This window comes from Micrasema longulum, unplaced genomic scaffold (genome assembly GCF_059751315.1).
Source record: "Micrasema longulum isolate JH-2025_06_02 unplaced genomic scaffold, ASM5975131v1 h1tg003258l, whole genome shotgun sequence".
Classification (NCBI taxonomy): Eukaryota; Metazoa; Arthropoda; class Insecta; order Trichoptera; family Brachycentridae; genus Micrasema; species Micrasema longulum.
In genome coordinates, this window is record NW_028280342.1 from 1,738 (window position 1) to 26,860 (window position 25,123).

A 25,123-nucleotide genomic window follows, 5' to 3' on the forward strand; every position below is an offset into this window, starting at 1 on the left:
ATGAGTGTAGTTGTATTAAAAAGTTAAGTTTAAATTATTAGATTTAAATTTAAATTTAAATTTAAATTTCAAACAAAAATATTTATTTTTTTAAATGTCAGAGTCACTATTTGTTATGTATGTACTGTGCAAGTTATAGAAAAGAAAATTAAAAACAGAAAATTTAAATAATTATTTTACCATACGGCGGAACACATTTTCCAACTATTAGGTATTTGTATTCTCCAAGCCTGAGTGGTCCCCTCAATATTAATATTCCTTTTGATTGTCCGTTGTACAATATATCAAGTTTAAAAATGTTTATGGTAAAACTTCAAATCTGTAACACATAATAACATGCATAGCCTAGGTTAAAAATATAAACATATATAGTACAGTCACACAATATAATGTATATAGAAAAAAAGTATGGATACTAATGTCCACGTACTAAGTTAAACATTCGTCGGCTTAGCCGCCCGAATATCTGTTTGTTTGATAGTTTCAAGTTGTTTACAAAAATAAAATTTTACAAATTGCAAGTATTGTGAACGACTGCGCCAGCTGAAAAATATTTCCGATAGATTTCGCTGGTAAAAAAAAAACTTACTCCCGCAGTGCGTTCACAAGGAGAAAACTTTCGGATGCCTACGTCACGCTTGTCTCGCCATATAATATTTGTCAAAAATAATTATGTACCGGATTTTTGAAAAAAAAAAAAAAAAAACAAAATTTAAGAACTATAAATAACAATTATTTTCCGGTACCCTGTAAGTACCTCTACTCAATCTGGCACCCTATGTAAATGTTCGTGTGAATTGTTTGTGTGTTCGACTCAAGAAAAATAAAAAAAATAAAATTTATATGTGTTGTAGGAATGTATTACTCGGCGTGCGATTTTTGGTGAGCGAGTCGCTCGAACGTATTATATTATGTTTGTTTATAATAATTTTAGTTAAATTATGAATCACCTGTTTGAATTAATCCCGGCCGAGTAATATTGTTAAGAAATTAATCACCGTTTAATCAATTCACTAGTTACATTAATTACATTTACATTAGTTACATTTACATTGAAGATTGTTACCGACAGAAAAATTCACTCGATTCGCTCGGTCTTTGAAAAATCTAATTCTATTATATATTATAATTATTATAATATAATTCTATTATACTAAATTAATTAACCTTCAAATAAGTTAACCTTGAAATAGATTAACCTTGATTAATTACAAATAAATTAAAAGTGCAATCAAATTAAAAATGAAATTTTAAATTTTTCATGTACCGACCGAAAAAAAGTAATTGTTGTACAATTTTGTCAAGCGAAGATATTTCTGTCTGAAATTTTGCGCAATTTTTATGGAATTTGAATGGGGTCACCGTGATTGATTGTTTAATGTTGTGTTTTCGTGTTCAAACGTCGGGGTATACCACTTTAGTGGTGTTGTTACCACCTTTATGTAGGCACCTAGTTGGTGGCCTAATTTTGTGATGTACAAAGTTATGTGGGTGCACAGAATGAGAGCAAGTAAAACAGGGTACTTACGTTTTACACAAAGATTTATTCACGAAACTAAACTACTGAAGCTAACACATTGAAAGAAGGATTCTAATAACTATATTAGGCAAAATAAAATGAAGTTGGTAAATCTAAATTGGCGGTAATTTTGTGCCTCGAAGACGCGTGCGGTGAGGTCGGAATCCGGTAGTTTTCTCTCCTTCGGTTTGGCCCGTTCGTACGCTCTACGTCGGCGTTCGGCAATGTTCGGCTCGTGCCGTCGTTGTCGACCCGCCACAAATTATTTTCCTCAAATATCATATAAGTGATTAAAAATCTAACTATTAACATTGATTTATTTTTTATTTCACTGTTTTTGGAATGTAAAAAAGTTCAGTTTCAGGTCCCGACTAGCTAGAAGTTTCCCGTGTTTAGTCGTTTCTCTTTTCTTAAAAGCACTGCGAATTTAAACAACATAAGTAAATTTATAATGAGGATGTTTAGAGGTTTTAAAAAAAAAATGTTTTACAAAGCTTTTTTTTCAATTTTTATGTATCGTATTATCAGCGCTACGATATTTTAAAGTTTTGTATTTCTGACATTAATCCGCGTGTGACGTCGCAAGTTCTCTTCCGCTTTTTCTCGGTTAGTTCTGTTGATTGGTCCATTGACGATTAGCAAACCGGAAATATTACACAACCCTCTTATCATTGATTGATTCATATGAACAAGTGACGTCGTTCAAAGTTGTTCGTTTTCATTAAAATATTTTTAATGATTTTTTATTCATTTTCAAGAAACTTTGCCGTACAATTTAATGCTTAAATTTTTACAGCGCGTAAGAAAACATTTTTTGTATAAAATTTTCCGTAGGGCTGAAATAGGTACGAAACTAAATAATAACCCGTCGAATAAGTCGTTTTTATGTTTTGAAAATGTTTTATACCACTGACGGTTAAGTGCAACAAGCAGTTCCCGAATTCATTTACCCTTTTGGGGATTATGACGTCAGCATCAGTCTAGTTAGAACTTTATGATAGGGATTAACAACAACGATATATCGTTGTTTAGCAGTATAAGGGTTAAGCACTCGGCCGTTTCTGTCATCCATCGAGAAAGTTCGTCTGATGCACATGCGCCGTTAGTGCCCTGCGTTGAGTCACGAGAGACATTTGTTAGTTTTTCGGTCCGCGTTAATAAAAAACAGCCAATTGCTGGCGTTCAGGTAAGGATGGAGATACATTCTTATTGTATTATGTTTATGCTTAATACATACCTAGATTCGTCTTCTTTCAAGTGTCATTCGTCAAACTGTGATTAAAAATCGATTAACATATTTGTGTTATTACTTTTAAAGATGGTAGTCAGCAGGTAATGGGAGCCTACTGAGTCCATTGTAAGCCTAATGCAACAACCGTATATCAATAAAAACAAGGCATTAAAGATTAAACTTCATTCTTAAATCTAAACAAACACACATTAATGAAGGCAGTATTTGAAGAAAAAGAATAGAAAAAAGAAAGACATCATGTCTGTTATTACTTACTAAATACCATTTTAAATAGTTAATTTTTTTATTTGTGTCACAAATAGTTCTTCGTATTAACAACTAAGATTTGCTTTTTAAATAAGTTGAGCTTTATTTTTTGAAGAAGTAAAAATTATTGCTCCCGTTTCCCATATGAGCGTTAAATAAGCTCTCATTACCCGCATGTATGGGGTAATGGGAGCGATTGACTTTATTTAATCAAATCTTTATTGTACCTTAATGCATGGTTGAAGTTGATTTAAACTGTGATGATTAGATAGTCAAATAAACGAGGTTTTAGTTACTAATAAAAAAAAATTAACAAAGTGAACCAATGTGGTTTTTATCAACGTTTTCCCTTAGTAGGCTCCAATTTATAATGTGCCTAATTTTCAGGAATATAAAAAACCACAAAAACTAACATAAGATGAGAAATGACCAGAATAGAAGTATAAAGAAAGAGTGGAAGAAGTCGATGAAAACAAAAAGTGACAAGACGGAGTTGTTTACGACGAAGGAACTATCCTTCCGCTGGAAGCTGATCAGGGACGCAATACAAAGAAAGAGTAAGGAGAGAGCACGTAACTACTTACAAAACTCTTCTATTAACTGCTATAGTTACCTGGATGATGATACTTTGCAATGGGAAGAAAGGTAAGTAATAAATATTATGTAATATTTACGGACATAACCGCTTGCCCACCACATCTCGCGTACACGAGTCTCTATAGCGGCACCCACGTTTTTACAAAGTTGTCGTGTGAGTAAAGATGCTCAGAGTAGCTATATGCAATGACGGCTTAAGCTGTTTTATCTTCCTGCTTGCAGAACCAGTCTGCTAATGGTAATGCCACTAGGAAGAGAAATTTCTTTACTCAACTGCATATTTTCAAATATCGACATCTTTCATGATACTGAAAGGTTATTGGGGGTAGTTTCTTTTTGCTCTAATTACTGGGTATTTTTATTTAACTAAATTTAATAATCAAACTGTATTTTTTTTCGTGTTTTTTATGCTTTGAAATATATATTTTGTATTTATAATAAATAAATGGAAATTGAAAATCGAATGTGATGGTTTTTTAAAGAAATGAAAGTATGACTAAATGTGAAATCACTGTGAATGGAGTTATACTAAAACAAGTAGAGGAATTTGTGTATCTGGGAAGTATGTTCACTAGTGATGGAATGACTGAGGAAGGTATTGAAAGGAGGGAACAGAGTGAACGGTGCACTTAAATCGACCTTGGCAAATAAATGCTTGTCACAAGAGGCAAAATTGGCAGTTCTCAACGGAGTCCTGGTCCCGTCCCTGATGTATGGGAGCGAAGTATGGACTTGGAAAAACAGGGATGAAAGTAGGCTGAATGCTGTCGAAATGCGATCTCTCAGGCGAATGTGTGGTAAAACTATGTACGATAGATGCACAAATGTTGAGATCCGTACATTATGTAAGGCTGAGACAAGCATTATCGACAAAACCAAGAAAGGAGCTCTGCGCTGGTTTGGACATGTAGAACGAATGGACAGCGAGAGAACGGCTAAGAATAATTACAATGCGAATGTTGATGGATGCAGAAATAGAGGAAGACCGAGAAAGACATGGCATGACCAAATCCAACAAATACTTATAGATGGACATGTCAAAAGTCGGAATAATCGGCGCGCGTGCATGAGAAGATGTATGCATGTAGAGGAAGCGAGATCTGTATGCAAAGATAGAATGTTGTGGCGTTCTATCCTCTCTGCCTACCCTTACTGGGAAACGGCGTGATGGTTTGTTTGTTTGTTTTTGTTTTTTGAAACTCAATGCGTACATATAACTTAATTATTTTAACTAAACAAACAGGTAGGTATTTATCAACAATATTTTGAGTTTGTCCAAATTTTTGTAGACGAGGACTGGCTTCTTCTATATTACCTTCTTTTAAATGTTCTTCGCCTCTGTTGTAATTTGTTAATATTAACAGCTTCCCAGGGAGTTGAATCCAGTCTTTGTCGACAAAAATTTGGAAAAAACTCATAATATTGTTGATAAAACCACGTGGTCCATGAAGAAGTATAGAGAATGGTGAATGTTACACAGTGTCTAAAATGGCCACTTAAACCAGCCAATGACAGGTCATAAGCTCTGTAAATGCCTAGACTTCTACATTACCTTCTTTAAAATGTTCTTCTCTCTGTTGTAATATGTTAATAGGTAGGTATTTGGTGAAAAAAAACGCAAACAAAATAATTATTTTATTTTATTCTTTTTTGAAATAGGGCACATATAAACATATTTTTATTTGTGTTTTAATAATAACAAGGTACATTTATATTTAATTTATAAATTGTTAAACACATATTTTACTTATGTGAACACTTAATAATATTTAATAAAACACACTTTTTGTCTTATACTTAGTTTCTATAATAAAATCTTATTTTATCTCTGATTCTTAATATTTTATATATTTTTGACACTTGTGCTATGATATTTACACACTTGTCCACCCTCATTTCATAAAAATTATTATATTATTATTAAGTTGTATTATATATTATATATATATTATATATTATAATGTGCAACTGTGTGACCAATATTCAAAAGTAGATATATTTTTAATAATATGTATTACATTTACATGTTTAGAAATATTATAAGTTTTGTATGATTAGTTATTTTATGTTATGTATAATTTTTATGTGACAACATTTACAATAACCAGATTATGTGGAAGCCTCTAATTGGACTTTATAATATGTATTTATGGTATTATTGTATCTTATAAATATATTAATGTCTGTTGGCTTTCCAGTGAAATAAAATAAAATAAAATAAAAATAAAAGAAAAATAATACCCACTCACCCACCCTCTCACACACTTACACTCACTCTAACACACTAGTATGTATTGTACGAGTATTTATATATTTCTGTGGATATCTGCTATTGGTTTGATTCTCTGTATATTTTGTTTGTTTTATATTTTTTTACATGTATTACTGTTGATATCCCCAATAAATAAAATACAAAATAAAATACCAAATTATGCGAGTCGAAGTAATATTTGAAGCACGAAAACATGAAGTAGGCATATGTAATACTTTTTTTTAAATTTTTTTTTATATTTTTTTTATTTAAATTTTATTGATAAACCCTTACGGGTTACATACATTTAACAAAATGTTTTCACTTTTAAAATTCACATTCTACTGTTAATAATAATATTTTTAACATCTTTTGTAAAGGTTGCCTGAGTCTTTTGTTTAGTTTTGTCTGGTAGTTTATTGTATAATTTCAGTCCATGGTTTATAAGTCTCGATTGTCCTTTTCTCGTTTTAAAAGATTGTTTTACTTTAGGAGCTAACAAAGAAAATAAATGAAGTAAGTATTCGCCACATTTGAAGCAATAAAAACGTAGACTTAAGTAAAGTTTTATGAACTGACAAAGAATAAGTCTCGAAGAATGTATACTAACCAAAAGTCATGTAATTTCTTAAGCAAGTATTTTTAAAGCAGTGGAAATTATTTAAATAGTAAGAATCAAAAGATAGTAATATCGACTTTTTAAATTTGTTCTCTGCAGATTAGTATGGTGGTGTGTTCATGTATGCGCCATGGTGACAGCTGCCTACGTGGTATGGGTAGCAGCAGCTAAAGCTTACAGCAGCCCTACTATGACGTCACGCAACCCTGATGGAATACCTGTGTCCAGCGTTGCTTTCCCTGGTCTCGCCCTCTGTACAGTCAACAAGTTGAGCAAAAAGAAGGTCACTAAATTAGCCCAGGAGCTGTGAGTTTGCCAAGTTACTTTTACTCATGAGCGCATAATCAAATCAAATCACTGTCAAGCCCAAATAATTAAATGAAAAATGATCTGAGAACGGAAATAATAATGTACATGGATACCAAATGAAGGATTTTCACAAAAAACTGAACCATTATACGATTATGGAAACATAAAAACAAATTGACCTCAGTCAACCAATTTGACGTTTGTTGAATTAGCCAATAAACTTGAATTCCACATCAGCCTCATCGCTTTTTTCATTTGTATTTTATAGTTGGCTCTGTGTCTGTTTATACTGGTTTTTTATTTATGTATTAAACTTCGTTTTTTAGTATTTCAAGTGGCCGAGCTACGTCTGACTATAATGAGACGAGCCTTGTGTACCTGTTGGGATTCCTGGGTCTTGCCTATGATTTTGAAGAACCTAATAGCGATGAACTGGAAATCATTCACAATATGCTCTATCCATACAATCTGGAAACGATAATGAAAGATGTAAATATACTTTTGTTTGCATGCATTTAATAAGAAATGCTCCTTTTCAAGAGTTTATGTATTCTCATGGTGTTTTTCTATTTGTTGAATATTCAAAATCTGGTTATTTATCAATATTTTCTAGTAACCACTCATTTAATAGCTCTGCTAACTTAAATATTGTATTTGATTTGCGTTCACTCGCATTCTTAATCGTGTAACTCAAATTCCTATCTGCCATTTTTATTTCAATTACTTTAATCATTAAATCATCTTTATTACCTATGTTGCAATCATTTTAATCGACATCAGAAATACCCCCCGTAATAAAAAAGTAACATTAAAAAAAAATGGCGGTGTTGGGTCAAACCCAGTTTTTCATGTTGCCTTTTGTGCATTTTTGTGGGTTTTATAATATTATTATTTAACTTAACAATTTGCTCTTGTGAGGAATGTGGGTACATTGTTGGTAACAACAATATAGCTACAGTCGTCTGCATACCCACACAACTCGGCAAGCCATTCTAGATTTGTCTATCCTAGTAAACAGTCGCTCTCTAACCACAATAGTATTAACTATTTGCAATAAACATTAGTCAACCGTGCAAAGCGTTATTACTGATCTTATTTACCAAGTTACTCTTATCTTATGGCAAAACGATGCGTCTCAAAAAAGGTCGAACTAAGATAATTGCTTTTAAAATGTTTTATGGCAATTAAATCAGAACTTTTCCATAGTTACACCAAGTTGCCAATTGGCTAGGAAGCTTTAAAAAAAATCTTAATTACCATATGACAGATCTCAGAGAGTAGAATATTTTGAGCCGTATAACGGCAAAACGATGCAACTATAGATGCATTGTTTTGCCATCAGACAGGAGCTCTACCCTAAGGCATAACAACTGGCGACGAGGATAATTATTGGAAAGTGTGAGATGACCAAAATAATCGAAACTCCAAGGATTATTTGAGAAGTGGGTCGGCTGTAGTATTTTCGCATGTGAGGCAAACGAATCCTGGTCCGAAAGTTTTTTTTTAGATTTTAAAGGGGGCAAACGACAAGGTCTCGGAGATTTTTTTTTATATTTGCGAGGGGACCAGGAGTCCCTCCGCAAATCTAAAAGAATCTATCGGACCGGGAGTCGTTTGCCTCGCAAGCGACAATACTACAGCCGACCCACTTCTCAAATAATCCGTGGAGTTTCGATGCTCACGCTTTCCAAAAATTATCCTCCTCGCCAGTTGTAATACCCTAAGGTGGTAAATAAGATCAGTAATAACGCTTTGTAAGGTTGACTGATGTTTATTGTAAATAGTTCAGATTACTGTGGTTTACTAGGAAAGACAAATCTAGAGCTTGCCGAGTTGTGTGGGTAAGCAGACAACTATGGATAAATTGTTGTTACTAACAATATACCTACATTTCTTAAAACTCGGAATCATAAAAAGACGTGTGGTAAAGTTTTGTGTACACTTTTACATGATTTAATTAAGGAATATTATGTACCTGTAAAAAATGCTTTACACATAATCGATCATTTACAATGGGTCTAATCGGATCCTTCTCGAGTAGTTATAAGTTAATCATTGCAATCATAATTAACAACTACTTCCCCCTTTTTCTTCACTTATCTTACCAACTAAACCATTACCGTGTTAATAAAATTTTCATGCGTTTTGTCGTTATTCGAAAGTCAAAAGTTAATTAAATGAGAATATACTGTGTCGTTTATTTGTGGAATTTTAGCTAACCCCAGACTGTGAAGAGCTTTTGGTACGATGTTTGTGGAGAAGCGTTCTGACTAACTGTTCCAAATTGTTCTCCTATCACAAGACTTCTGACGGGTACTGTTGCATATTTAATTACGTCCGCGATAGTGATAACTATTTGAGGTAAGATAGATATCGATTATTCTATTAGAATGAACATTTAATATTTTATCAATAACGATCGGTTTAAGTGTTTCAAGTATATTGGAAACCAGATCGGTGGGTGTTGAAATATTGGATAATATTTTAACACCCACCGATCTGCAGACAAAAATTATTATAACACTATTCATCATTCTTTAGAAATAACAAAACACAAAGTGATCGTCTCATGGGATCCACGGGAATGGGACGTGGGATTTCTGTAGTCCTCAATCCGGAGTTAGAAGACTATTTGTATACAAGGATGCCTAACGTGGGAATTAAGGTAGGTTATGTTTAGTTATACCTAAGATTTTAGGAAAATTTTTAGGAAAAATAACGTTCGTTCGTTTTTTATTTTTAATGGCCTGAAAAATAACGTAGATTTAAAAATTGAAATAATTTTTAGAGGGCATAACAAATATTAGTAATATTCAACAAAAACTCAAATTTTATTAAAATGTTTTTTTATACGTTTACTCAAGACATTTTTTCCCTTGAAAATGGAAAACACGTTGATTAATACAAAATAGTATTTAGTTGCCTGACGTTTTTATACACTCTAAAAATAAATACACGTCTGAATAGCAATATTTTTTAAAAATATATTTAATAATTATAATATTACCTACATGGCATAAGATTATCATAAATACTGAATTGCACCAAACCACATTTTGTAAAACAAAATTTAAATGCCGATCAAAAGGTTAAACCTTTTTTTTAATGAAAAATATAAATATTTGAGTTCTTATTATTTACGCAATTATTAAAATTTTTAGACCATTTTTTAAACGTCGTAAATAACTTGCGCTGGAAAAATTAAAATCGAGTTCTGGTAGAGTGGGATTTGAACCTCGGACCTTTGGCTCGTGAGTCCACAATACTACCACGGGACCACAACCTGGTTATATTTGTTCCCTGAACATAGATTTAGTAGAGTTTTTAAAATTTGTCTTTTTGAATCGTGTTATTTATAACAAGTATTTTTTTTTTCAATCATCATGTGAATTGTTTTTTTTTTTTAAAAACCGCATTATAATCAAACCACAAACATACTCGTAGTACAAAAAAAAACTTACTTGCTATCATAATTCTAATATTGAGGTTTGTAAAGGAGTAGTAATTTTACATAAATTTCACTAAACTGTTACACTTTAAATGTCTTCACGAATCAGCTTAATTTGTGAAACGGTTACTGTTACTATTACTGTTACTGTTACTACTACCATCTCCTTATTCCTTTTTTTCATTGAGTAACAGTGGTGAGAAAACGAATTCTCACGCGGATTCGGGGCGTGAAATAGCAGGGGCGAAGCCCTCGAGCTTCTACGATATTATTGAGCGAAGTGGACTGAAATAAAATTTAATGAAAATAAGTGAGTATTCTCGATATGCGGTATGCAGTGTCAATCGGTCACAACCTCAGCAAATGAGATGGATTAGGAAGGGATGCCTTTTATCTTATCTTCGTTCTCGATGGACTTTCTGGATCTGACTGAACACTGGCAAGCAGCACTAACACGAGGGCAGGCCCCGATCTGGAGCTTAACACTGATGGTTTGTGGAAACAAAGTCTATGATGCAGAACACGTTCAACAAAATAAACGCGTGATGTACGACATGAGGTCTTAATGTGACGGATGATCAAAAGTTACTGGTGTGGGAAGTGAACAGTGGTTGTGGGTACAAAATATATAAGAGTTGTGACAATACTTGACCAACGCATACCCACATAATTCGCAACCAAATAGTATTGATTTAAGGTAATTTATATACAAATACAATTATTTATACTTTTGTAAATCGTTAGCTTTTTTATTTTTATTTTCTTTTAAATATGTTTCGCAACTTGAATTATAAAAATAAAACTTTTATTTTATTTGTTATTTGGAAGAAATTGCCATTTGGCAATAAGCTCGCGAATGTACAACTAACATTATGTACAAAAAGTTAAATAAATAAATATAATAAACGGTTTTAGGTATTGAACCATGTAAAACTTATCACTCGCTAGGTGATGATCTTCAACCCTCCAGACTATCCCGACATCCCGAGCGGCGGTTGCCTGGAGCAGTTTGTTCCCCCGAGCACCGAGCAGTACGTCTCGCTGGACGCTACCGTGGTGTCCGCCTCGAGGGCCGTGGAAAAACTGTCCCAGGAAGACAGGGGCTGCCTGGTGGACGAGGACCTCACCTCGATGTACGACTCCTACAGCGACTGCGTGGTGAGCTGCCGGGCGAAGAGCGCGAGGACGTCGTGCGGGTGCATCCCGTTCTTCCTCCCATCGGCAGCGCTGGCAAACTTCTGCGACCTCACCGACAACGGGTGCTTGAGGAAATGGAAAAGTAACTAATGCTTCATACTTTTAGGGAATAAAAGACGAATAAGAGGAATACTGGCGACTGGTTTCATCGCTTTCGCGACATTTTCGAGACTGGTTTTAGGATAAAAAGCACTTCGTACGTATTTGTGGATTTTGTGGCAAAATAGCATCGTTATCGAGTCTTTTTTTATCAAGTATTTTGTTCCAAAAATCGAAAAAAATAAAATGTGTGAAGCAAAGAATTAAAAATAGCGTATGAAGCTTTTATTTTTAAGAAAAAAGGGATAACCCGCTAAGCCTTTATTTTGAGGCTTGTCAGCAGGTGGGATGGAGGGGATATGGAAGGAGGTAATGAAAAATACCCCACATTCCCGGACCAATTAAGAAAAAGATCTTTCTTGGATATTTTTCTTGCAACTGGCGGGAATCGAACCCGCGGCGCCAGTTTCACAGTTGTCCGTCTAACCAACTGCGCCACGGCCTCTGTTAAATCAAAAATATGTTCTCTTCAAAAACTATGAGGAACAGGAAAACAAAACACAAATTGTGTTTGCGGGTAGTCAAAGATTGCTAGTAAGCTAGACGTATCTTCACTTAATACTCTTAATGTCAATGGTACCAATATTCAACACAGGAAATCCGTAAGAAATCTAGGAGTACAAATGGATGAACATCTCTGCTGGCGAGCTCATACTCATGAATTAAGCCGCAAAATATTTTTCAGTCTGCAATCGCTTAGAAGGTCGCAAAAATTCTTACCCATTAATACTAAATGCACCCTTGTACAAGCATTACTACTATCCGTTCTAGATTACGCGGATGTTTCCATGACTGATTTAAGCTGTGCAACTAGATAAACTTGAACGACTTCAAAATACATGCACAAGGTACATTTTTGGTCTTAGAAAATATGACTACATTTCTGATTATCATAGGCAACTGAAATGGCTCAAAATTAGACAGCGGAGAGGTTATCACTCCCTCTCACTTCTGTTCAATGTACTGCATAGTCCAAACGCTCCAATATACCTGCGTAAAAAAATTCAACGCAGTTTTCAATCAGTTCATGGTTTACCTCTTCGTTCTTATTCTCAAGGCACTCTCTTACTACACATCCACAATTCCTCTTTCTTCTCTAACTCATATAGTGTTCATGCGGCTCAACTGTGGAATCATCTTCCATCCACCATCAAAGATGTTACTACATTATCTCTGTTTAAATCACATCTGAAGAAACATCTCCTTTCTCTTCCGTAATATTTCCTCCTTTCCTCCCTTCCTCCTTTCCTCCTTTCCTCTTTCCTTTTTTTTCCTTTTTCCCATTGAGTAATAGTTTTGATTTAAGTTAATTCATTACGTTTATTTCTATTTTAATATATCTTTAGTTTTTTAATATTTTTTCTATTGAATATGTTCTATAACTTGAATTATGAAAATAAAACTTTTATTTTATTGGTTGGTTGGAAGAAATTTCCATTTGTCAATAAGCCCGCCAATGTACAAATTACATTATGTACAAAAGGTTAAAAAAATAAAATGACGTTACGTCGTTTTTATCCAATAGACCAAATCCAAAATCTGCAGAAATAGAGCCTTGAAGGTTTTTTACGAAATAGGCATAAATAGTTGCCAAAACTTAAGACAACGTTCGTTTAAAAAAACCCTCTAACAATTATTAAAAACATTATATAAATAAAGGCTTTCTCAGAACTCATGTACACTTGATGACACGATTTTATGTTGGACAAAAACGAACTAAAGCGACGATAAACAGACTACAACGACAGCCACTACAATTTGATTTAATGAAATATCTACATATTTATAAACCAGTGTTTTTAATCCATAACTTAAAACTCATGCATATTATTATATTTTTACTATTAAGAATCGCAGTGAAATTCAGACGAACGCAGAAGCATCCTGTGTGTATTGTGTTACCATATCATTAGCAACTAATAAAGCAATAGTTGTCTATGTCACGCTCATAAGCGCGTCTGAGCGCGAGAGAGACAAAGCCTATTTTAATAATGCGTATGTCGTGCGATGTCATACCATGGGCGTATTCACGGATACTACACAATGCGTATGTGTATGTGCAGCGCAACCTACATGAATATACAAAATTACGCGTATGAATGGGGTTTTTTTTTAAATTAGAAAATTAAAATTGGACCATCCATTCACGAACTGCTTCGTTATCATACTGTCTTTTATATTTAAGGGACTTGGGAAAATGCTTGGTCAGGGGAAGACCAGGCGTTGGAGAGTAGCGAAACTGCCACCGTGGTGGAGAAAGGTCCTCCTTGTGCATACTGTATCCCGTCCTGCTCTGACATTAGCTACAAAGCCCAGCGATACTCGGTGAGGCTGCAACCAGCCACTGTCAACAGCGCAAATGACTCTGATAAGGCTATCCTCAAGTAAGAAGTGACTAAAAATCTAATCGTTTAAACGTAAGACTCACATTGCATTGCACGACCAACCCCAAGGTAGACGACATCCGGGCAGACCACCAAAGAGATAAATCGACACCACAGGAGGCTATCCCTCTTTAAAAATAGGCCGCAAGGCTTGTAATAAGTATTTAATAGTTTTGGTCCAACATGGTGTAAACGAAGTTCATGTGTCTACTGCTTGCATAACAGATAGTCCCTCTATTTTCGGGTCAGTTCATTTTCCGGTGCCATTTTTTCTTACTAAAGACATTGTAAACATATTACAACAAAGATGAAAAACATTTTAGAGAAGACAATATAGAAGTCTAGGCATCTACAGGGCTTTTGACCTGTCATTGGCTGGTTTAAGTGGCCACTTTACACACTGTGTAACATTCACCATTCTGCCCATATTTGAACATCAAAGAGCTTTTTCTTTAACTTCACAAACAGGCGTCGTGTCGCAGTTGGTTAGACGGCCGACTGTGAAACTGGCGTCGCGGGTTCGATTCCCGCCAGTTGCAAGATAAAAATCCACGAAAGATTTTCTTCTCAATTGGTCTGGGTGTTGTGGTGAATTTTTCACTACCTCCTTCCATATCCCCTCTTTTCCACCTGCTGACAAGCCTCTAAAATAGAGGCTTAGCGGGTTATTCCTTTAAAAAAAAAAAGAAACATCAACAGATGAAAGAATTGAAGGAATATAGATGATTAAATATGGGTAGAATGGTGAATGTTACACAGTGGCCACTTAAACCAGCCAATGATAGGTCATAAGCCCTGTAGGTGCCTAGACTTCTATATTGCCTTCTCTAAAATGTTTTTCATCTCTGTTGTAATATGTTTTTATAAACAGCTCCCCAGGGAGTTGAATCCAGTCCTTGTCTGCAAATATTTGGACAAACTCAAAATATTGTTGATAAAGACATTGTGTTGAAGAGAAAAATTATACTTACGAATGCCAACATCTCAACAAAGACGAAGGAATTATAGGGCAATGCAGAAAAATACTCATTTACGGGACTTGTGACATCTTATTGCCCGGTGTAAGTGATGTCACTGTGTTGACCATTCTGTCTAATGTGGTCGTGATTTCCTCATTACGACAATTTTTAGAAGTTGTAGCATTTATTAGTCGGCCTCCGTGGTGTAGTGGTCAAGACGCTTGACTCACGCACGGAAGGTTCCGGGTTCGATTCCCGGTGAGAACACAAAAAAAAATAAAATGTGATTTTTTTCAAGCATGGGTGCTCTGTGATGTAATTCACCACTGTAATTAGACCTCCTGGCCTGTTGTGGTGCAAAAAAAAAAAAATCTTAAAAACAGGCGTGCTTTTACATTATTTCTGTGGAATGACGGCTGCTTCTGTTATTTATTTATATCACCGGATTCGTCTCGATGAGATCTACAATCTGGCAAAATCAGATATGTCTTCGTTTGATAGGGTTAGAAAATATTGGTCGTGTCACTTGATAATATGTAAATTTTTTTTTTTTTCAAAGATGGCAAATTTAGATATGTCAATGAGGAACTTCAGCCCTTCGGGAAATTGAATTCAATAAATGTTTTCTTGCGCGCAGTAAAAATTGATGCTTTAACTTGTACGTCAAAGTTTCCTGAAAATGTACGGAAAAAATAATAAAAACATGTAAATAAAAGCGAGCTACTTTCAATGACGTCACTGGTTCATATAAATCAACCTATGATATGAGAGTTACGGAAACCTTCCGGTTTGCTTGCCGTGGATAGACCAATGGGAAGAACTGATCGACAATAACCGGAAAAGAGCCTCTGACGTCACACGCGGAGTTATTTCAGAAATACAAAACTTGAAAAAAAAAATTGTAGGCTGATAATACGATACATAAAAATTAAAAAAATTAAAAAAATTGGCTTAGTTAAATAGTCTATAAACAATTTTTTTTTTAACCACTGAATTTCCCCATGACAACAAACATGTGTGTAATAATATTACGTATTCGATCACATTTAGTAATCACTGTTAAAATAAAATAGGATGAGATTTGTGATATAGAAGCTCGTGTAGCTTTGAAAGGTGAAAAAAAAAAAAGTTGTTAGAAGCGAAGTTGTTTTATATTTATTTTATTGTAATGAATAACTACAAAGTTCGTGCTTCAAATACCTTTACTTTTATTTTAAATTATTTATCTATTTTATTTTTCAGGCAAGGAGTTTACTTCAGAAATCACAGTGTTCTGCACGTATTTTTCAATAGAGATACCTACATACTCCTTAACCACGATACTTTGTTTTCTTGGTACGATTGGATGAGTAAGTTTTTCATCTTTTCAACAAATTTTAAGTTATCGTGAATGCTTTCATTTTCATTCTGCCAATGAAGTTTTATGACTATTTTTCAGTTTCTGTGCTGCAGAATAACGTTTATTTGGTATTTCTAGAAACATATAATTCGTAATCCGCTAAATCTTAAGACTTTTCGGTGGGTCACATTTTTTTAAGGGAAGGCTTACTTATATTTATTTATTACCTTTTAATAGTCACTTCTTCTTCTTGCGGTGCCTTGCCGGGTCCCCCTGACGTTGGCGATCACTACAGCGAAAGCATCTTGGTCCTGCGCTACTCTTGACTCCGCAGCCAGGACAACTACTTGTTGCGTGTACTCGCCATAGTGATTCCTGAGAAAAGATGATCGGAATGGTTTCCCGTTGCCTTCTCTGGTAGATTTTTCTGTCGGGGTTACCTTCCCTTAGCTGGTTGGTTCTGGTTTAGAGGCGCCAAAAACTCGCCTTTCATCCTCTCGGTATCTGCTGTGATCACACCGTTATGAGTGCGATCCCATTGCCCAGGGTTCACGACGTGGACGCTAACGAGTTGGACTAGTCAGTAGTGTTGTTGGTGGAATGCAACTGAGCGTTCGCAGCATTTTATAGAATCACACCCTCCAGCAAGATGTGACTCACTGCGACCCTACTGATAATTCGAACCCTTATATATAATAGTCACTATAAAGCCTATTAGAATATATTTCTTCGATTTGTAATTTGGGGAACGACTAAGGAACTCTTAGTTTGTTATCTAGTCTTGTGGGAGTGGGAAACTCTTTTTTTAAAATTCCGGGTCGACAAAGTGATATACAATTAATTTGTAGTCACAGAGTTGATTTACCGGCAGGATCATAATTTAAAATATACACCTTCACCCATATGTTTTGCTTCACGGATCATGCTATTTGGTACAATCCCCTTTAACAGCTTCACCAGAAATATCATAATTTTTAACCAGATGAGAATGTTTTTTCTTTAAATGTAAATTTGTTCTGCAGGTTCCCTCGGAGGCCTGTGTGGGCTGGTATTGGGCTGCAGCGTGTTGAGTTTAGCAGAAATTATTTATTTCCTCATGGGAGGGCCAGCAAAGGAAACAAGAACCAACCTACCACCCTCCCGTCAGCTTTATTGGCAAGAGTTAAGAAGAATGTAGATCAATCTGGAATAGTGGAAAGACCATATAAGGGAATTAGTTAAACGTATTAGAAAATAAAAAAACATATTAATGAGATTAAGGAATATTTTAAAAATCAGTAATTTAAAAACAGTTTATTACTCAATTGTACAATCTTTGTTACAATATGGTGTAGTGAACTCTTTTGTTTGAATGAAATAGTTGGCTTGACTTACCGTAGTTCTGTTGTTAGGTTACGTAAAATTAAATTAAAGATGCATTGTTCTGAGGTTTTAATATAATAGATTAATACAAGTTTATACAAAAAGCGATTTAATTAAGTACAACACTGAATGAATTAACCGTGACATGAATTTACATTAAGAGGGTATTTGAAAGTCTTAGAAAGAGCAAAACGCAAAACGAACTGGAGTCAACGAGGGACACGTAGAATTTGAGGTGCCTCGATCATGCCGATGTCCAGCAGTTGGTGCTGCAAGCGGTTAAAATGCAGCGTGTGAGTGCGTGCTGCATAATGCATGATGGTATTGCTGTATGGGGTGGTGCATATGCCAATATATTAAACCCTTTTAAAATAGTACAAGTATTAACTATTAAAGTAATTTTAAAGAAAACCTCAACATTCATTACGGAAATTTTACATAAATTATTTAAAGTTCATACAGTAGACACTATTTATAAAATAAATTTCACTATGCAAATTTATAAAGAAGAAAAAATAAAAGAATGATGAATATGTCACTCAGATACCAAAATAATATAAACATCCCTATTTCCACACAAGTCATGGTTGAAATAGCTTTGTATTCAAAGGTTTCAAAAATTACAATAATCTCCCCAATGACTAATAACTATAAAAACTAATGCACCAATAAATAAATTCAAAGTAAATTTAAATAAAATTTTTGAACAATAGTGTAAAAACTGCATTCAGTTTTAATTAGTACTAATGTATTATTATTTTCTGTTTTTTTTTATATCCTATGTTTTTTTTCTCTTATACTCGTTTATTAAAAATTATATAAATTCTAATAAATAAAGAACTATAACAGTGTAAGTCACTCTCGAAGCATAAGAGATGGTTTTTTTTTTTTTAAAGTTTCAGTTAAAACAATTACTACAATATAGATGTATAAAAGTAGATTTGTATAAGAATAAAAAAACATGTACCATTTATGAAAATATATTGATTAATTAAAAAATAATTTAAGAGTCTACGGGTTTTTTAAAAATATATTTTTTTTTTTAAACTTTGTGTTTTTTCTTTTCATATGAGCACCTCTCTGGGCATAACCCGTGTCGAAAAATTAATTTAAATTATTTTTATATCACGTTCGACGTTCTAGTTACAGTAGTTGGTATCCATAATAATATATACGCATACATACACACACATAAATGTACGCATAAATGTTCTACTCTACAAGATATTGTGAATGCTTTTGAGTTTAATATATGATTATTATTATTTTATTTTTTTTGCACCACAGTAGGCCAGGAGGCCCAATTACATCACAGAACACCCAGGCTTGAGAAAAATAACATTTTAATTTTTGTGTTCTCACCGGGAATCGAACCCGGAACCTTCCGTGAGCGAGTCGAGCGTCCAATTTGATTACCTACAAGCCATAAAAATGGAACATCAAGTAGACGAAAGTGACCATTTTCGACTTCTTCTTTTCTTCGCGTTCAATCGAGGAATAAAGGTGCCAAAGCTGCTCGCGATATTTGTACAGTGTGCGGTGAAGATGATATGAATGAAAGTACAGCAAGATAGGACCTCAATAACGACAGACGATCGCGCCAACCACTACACAACGAGACGGACTTTTCTCCATTGTATTTTATTATTCAGGACTTTTACCTGAGAGCAGCCATCGAGTCAAAAACACTCGTCTATGGTTTTAGTTCTATTTCACCCAGAGAACTGTATTATTCATCCGCCTGGACACAGAGGAAAGCATATAGGAATCATAATATTATAACTACATAGTACATTTTCGTATCAAATTACTATATTACACACACCTGAACACAAATACACACAACACACATCTACATAATATACTCTCATACAAATACACCCTTTTGTTGTACTTACCACAATTTAATTTGTATGATTTTTATTTAGAAACTTCGCTGGTCTGTCTTTAAACCGTATCTTTTTTATATTATCATATCATTGTTTACCGTTTGTTTCTGTTAAATAGATAAATAAATATTATCTGTTTTAATTGTTTTTTTTATATTTTTATTATTAATAAAACATATAATACAAAAAGTACATATTATACTCCCAGAAGTTATTAAAGAAACTCATTTGGGACCGTACATAAGAATACACATTTTTGTGGCAATACATAATATCATACATATTTAATACATCTGAAATATTAAGAAAACATTATTGTATAAGAAATATAAAGCACAGTACTTTACACCATATATATAAATTACATTAATAACTATCACTATCAAAAATATTTAAGTAATATTTTTTAATTGTGACACTTCTGGATTTTTTATTAGATTTTTCGTGTTTTAGCAACTAGTAATAGTTCTACATTATCTCTGGTTTTAGCTCGTCGGGCAGTTTATTATATTCGGAATGGCCAATATTTCCCAAAGACTTTTTACCAAACTTTGTTGAGCCAAACTTAGACACATGAAGATTCCCTGAGTAACGCGTGTTGTAATTGTGAATATCATAACCAAATGTGTATTTTAAATTTGGGTGAGCAGAATACGGATACAAAAAAAATGGATGGAGGTTATTTTTTTGTGAATAAAAAGGTTTGTTTTTCATGTTTACAAACAACACTCGTTTTTTTATGGATCCCAATAGAATTATTTCATTTAATTCCTTATAATTTCTACCCATATATTTATTTTTACTGGATTTTTGGATATACTAAAATAATATCAACTAACATTCTGTACATTTTTTGACCAGAGATAATGTAGAACTATGTTCCTGACTAGAGTGCATCCCTGAGCAGAGTTTGACATTGGCTAAAATAATTCTTTATTTGAAAATAATTTATTATTTTATGTTTTGGAATTCAATCATAAACAAGTACCTACTTACCAATGAAAAGTTACCACATCTTTTTTACGTTTATCCGAACGGTTTCTACTAAAGATTTTTAAGTAAAATTTTGAAATGCGGTCCGACTTTTCTTCATACAAACGTATTCACGTATTTTCACTCTGAATTTTGCACTAGAGAAATGGTTTTTTTACAATAACAACAACAACAACAAACTTTTACGCCGCTTCCCCGTAAGGGTAGGCAAAAAGGATAGAGCGCTACATCACTCTATCTTTGCATTCAGATCTCGCTTCCTCTACATTCATAGATCTTCTCATGCACGCGCGCCGATTATTCCGACTTTTACCATGTGCCTTTTCAAGTATTTGTTGGATTTGGTCATGCCATGACATTCGCGGTCTTTCTATATTTCAGTATCCATGAACATTCGCATTGTATATGTTTTTAGGCGTTCTTTCGTTGTCCATTCGCTCTACATGTCAAAACCAGCGCAGATTTCTTTTTTACAGATTATAGATATTTACAATTGGCGGGTCCCTATATTGTTTCGTTTTCAAAAAAATGCGCCCACCTAAATAGATAATAGATAAATAAACCTAAATAAATATCAAAATTCTCTGTCCTCACAATTTATCTAAGCCGAAACACAAAAATTATCATGTAAACGTACATATCTAATTTGGACTAAATACAATAATTTATATCAAACTATTGATTGTGTTCATTCAATCTAGTAAGCAAGAACCCAAATCTAGCAATAGCAAAGCATTGCCGGGTTCAGCTCGTTTAATATAAAATGCTGAGTTGCTTCTTCGGTCGTTGCTCTATATTTCAGGTAAAATCGATTAGTACGTGTGTGTGTTTATGTCGCCGATCACTGAACTTTGACCCCCACAAAATCATATATAGATGTTACTTTTTTCAGAAAACGTTAATTTTTAGGGGACATTTAAATTTTTTTAATTTCTGAAACTCGTTACTAGACGGAGTTTAATTGGAAAACAATTAAGTTGAGTACAGTTTCATTAAATTTATATATAAATTGGTCACTCATGACTGCCAACCACCATATTTATTATCACACATTTTTATTATAATTAAATAATAATTAACGAACTACAACAGGGGTGGAGAATACCTTAAATAAGGGGATATGGAAGTCAAGGAATTTACAGGGCTTATGACCTGTCATTGGCTGGTTTAATTGGCCACTTTACACACTGTGTAACATTCACCATTTTGCCTATATTTTAAGTTCCATTCAGTGCTGAAAAAATCGGAGATTATTATTAGTAAAGCGTAGTATTATTACGATCTGTTTGTAAAACAGTGAAGAAGGTAAAAAAATATACAAATAAGCTTAATTAAAATGTTCACCAACAAGCTACAGAAAGGGGCTTGATGGAATTTGAGTTTAAGTAAAAATATAACGAGTTCATTTTTTTATTTTTTTTATTGTAAAAATGAATAGTAAAAAAAAAAAATAAGTAAACGTTTGAACATCCATATTTCTTCAATTCTTCCATTTGTTGATTTTAGTGAAGTTAAAGAGCTGAAACCTTTATTGTTGTGAAGAGATTCATCTGACTGAATTATTTCACATACTAGGCAACGCCTGAAAACAATTTTTCAATTTTTAAACTTCTTCTTGGACCAGTTCGTTTCAAATCAACAAATAGAAGAATTGAAGAAATGTGGATGTTCAAACATAGGCAAAATGGTGAATGTTAGACAGTGTGTAAAGTGTCCACTTAAACCAGCCAATGACAGGTCATAAGCCCTGTAAATGCCGTGACTTCCATATTCCCTTATTTAAGGTATTCTCCATCCCTGTTGTAATTTGTTAATCTAAATGACCCCCGAGGGGGTGAAATCCAGTCTTTTGTCTATGAACATTTGGACAAACTCAAATATTGTAAATAACAATTATATTGGTTTTATAAATTACCCTCTAGATTGGAGGGTTGATGTTCAGAAAATATTTTGGATACAATCTGCATTGTAGAAATACAAAAGAATCGTAAATGAAAAGAAAATAATGCCATACGAATACAATACAAATGTCGGATGAAAAAAGTTTTTTGTAAGAAATAAGGTCTGGACGTATAATATAATTATACGCCATTGGTTCCAAACATTTCAAATAAAGAATTTTTTGAATTATCGTCATTAACATTCCCATCATTTCCATACACCCACGAGGGGGTGCATAGTGCAGTGCATTGGGACCTCAAAAGGGAAATATCACATCACACGAATACCGATTAAAATGTGAAATAGATTTAGAAAAATAAATAGTATTTTCTAAATCAATATGAGGATTGTGCAAAAATGTTTTCATACATAACTTTAACAAATAAATTATTACAAAATATTTCCTTACAAAAACGCGACATGTTTAGCCTTGATAATTGGGACGCCAAGCGTCGTGATGATGTTCTATTTCAATTTAAATGTCACAAACAAAAATCGAAATTTATAAGAATCGTGACGTATTAGGGCGGAACCAATGCAATGGACCGTTTTCGCCGGAATTGAAAATTATAAATTTAAAAATATTTTTTATGCTACTAATAAGCAGTAAAAAAATATTTTTTATGCTTGGCAGTATTTCATAGACTATAAATTATAAAATTAAATAAAAAAACCGTAATATTTCTCTACTGCAGCGTGTCGTGATATTTTTAGAAGAGTAAAGTTATCAAAAATATTCCCTAGGAATACAAACTCTATGCAGATTAATGAGGGCGGAGGAGGATGTATGCAACACGTCGTCTCCACCTTCCAGGATCCCCTCAATACCTGTGTTTTTTTACTGAACAATAAAGTATGTACAAATTTACAAACAGTAATTTACACGAATAAAAGTATACAAAAATAATGACTAAATACTATTGTAACACAGAACATAGTATAAAAATAAATTAAATATATAGTTAAACGTCGTTTTGAAAAAATCGGCGTAAAATGAAACAAACTGTGGGGGTCGTGGCCTTTAGCTTACCTGTCGGGATCTCTCTGTACACGTTGTGTGTAACTTTTATACGCACAGGCATGTGCGTGAGGTAGGATTAGGCAGTCGTCCTTGCTGGAGCCTGCAATCGGTCCCGCCGGTGCCTTATGGCCTCTCGCTCGACACCCTACTACGTTCTTTTCAGAAGGTGGCGGGGAAAAGGATTCACATATATATTATCACACAAGAAATAAGAACGGCTTACTTACATGGATAACACTATTTATTTTATAAGAAAACTGGCGTGTAATACAAAGATATTTTATTACACGTTTAATGAAATCTAACTTACTTCGAATTTATATCTAACACGTGTTTTATAGAAGACTAATTTTATGCAAGGAAGTACGGCAGTTGAGCTTCGGACAAGGAGAGAAGAACGGGCCTTGAACTTCGCGCCTTTTATAGCCTTTGTTCTGGTCGCCCTCTATTTCCGGCTGGGTATAGAACAGCAGGCTGGTAACTTAACGAGCTGCGTTCGCTTGCGTGGTTTCGCTCCTCGGTAGGTCCTTGAGGATTGTTTATGACGGAGGCGCCACAAAACAAACAAACCATCACGCCTTTTTTCCGTAGGGGTAGGCAGAGAGTATAGAACGCCATATGACTCTATCTTGGCTTACATACCTCGCTTCCTCTACATTCATACATCTTCTCATGCACGCACGCTGATTATTCCTATTTTTGACAAATCCATCTTCAAGTATTTAATGGACTTGCTCGTGCCATGTCTTTCCCGGCCTTCCTCGTCTTCTGCATCCATCAACATTCGTATCGTAGATCCTTTCAGCCGTTCTTTCGTTGTCCATTCGCTCTACATGTCCAAACCAGCGCAGCACCCCTTTCTTGATTCTGTCGATAATGCATATCTCAGCCTTACACAGTTTACGGATCTCGACATTTGTGCACCTATCATACATCGTTTTGCCACACCTTCGCTCGAGGGATCGCATTTAATCGCGTAAAATAAACGCAAATATAATGGAAGATATAAGGTAAGGTTCTGTGCCAAAATTCTAAGAACAATCTTACGAGTTTATTTGAGTCATATCCTTTATTTATTCAAATTAAATTATAAATGTATTTAATAAATACAATTTAAATTAGTTTACAATCTCTTCATTTAAATAATAATTTTTTTAAAATTCAATTCTAACCTTTTTTGAAAAATCCAGAAGTATCCAATTTCATTTGCTTTGATTGTTGCTTCCTTTCTTGCAGAATCATAGCATAAGCTACAAATGTTTGAATATTCTTTAAATTTTAATAATAATAAAATAAAAAATGTAATCATACCTTTTTATTTTTCTAAAAAACAAAACAAAAACTAGCCCGAAAACCATTTCACACACACAATAGGCTGCTCGCGCACACGGTAATATAATAAAACAACGTGTAAATGTGTGTCTGCTTTTAGAATCGCGGCGCCTACTGTCGTCTGTTGTCGGCCGAACCGGGGAATCCCACGCCGGCACCAACCGGCGTAATTGTTAATCGGCGTAAATCGATTGAATTAAATTTAAAATACATAAAAAATACAAAAACATGAGCACATACATAAACAAAAATAAAACATGTTTCATATTCACAAAAAAACAAAATGACGGTACGAGTATGTACAAATGACAAAAAACAGAATAAAAACCACGGTTATTTACAATGAGAGAACGGCATTGAATAAAG

General features: G+C 33.9%; 1 protein-coding gene across 1 annotated transcript; it reads left to right on the top strand.

Moving 5' to 3' along the window:
- The first annotated feature begins 2,638 nt into the window (after positions 1-2,638).
- Positions 2,639-17,820, top strand: LOC148270911 (pickpocket protein 28-like). Its single transcript, XM_088242064.1, has 10 exons — positions 2,639-2,705; positions 3,405-3,662; positions 6,584-6,790; positions 7,120-7,282; positions 9,009-9,154; positions 9,335-9,458; positions 11,190-11,520; positions 13,723-13,921; positions 16,123-16,229; positions 17,242-17,820. Exons 2-10 carry the CDS (start codon positions 3,436-3,438, stop codon positions 17,394-17,396), a joined length of 1,659 nt encoding a protein of 552 aa, XP_088098190.1. The 5' UTR covers positions 2,639-2,705; positions 3,405-3,435; the 3' UTR covers positions 17,397-17,820.
- Positions 17,821-25,123: the final 7,303 nt, after the last annotated feature.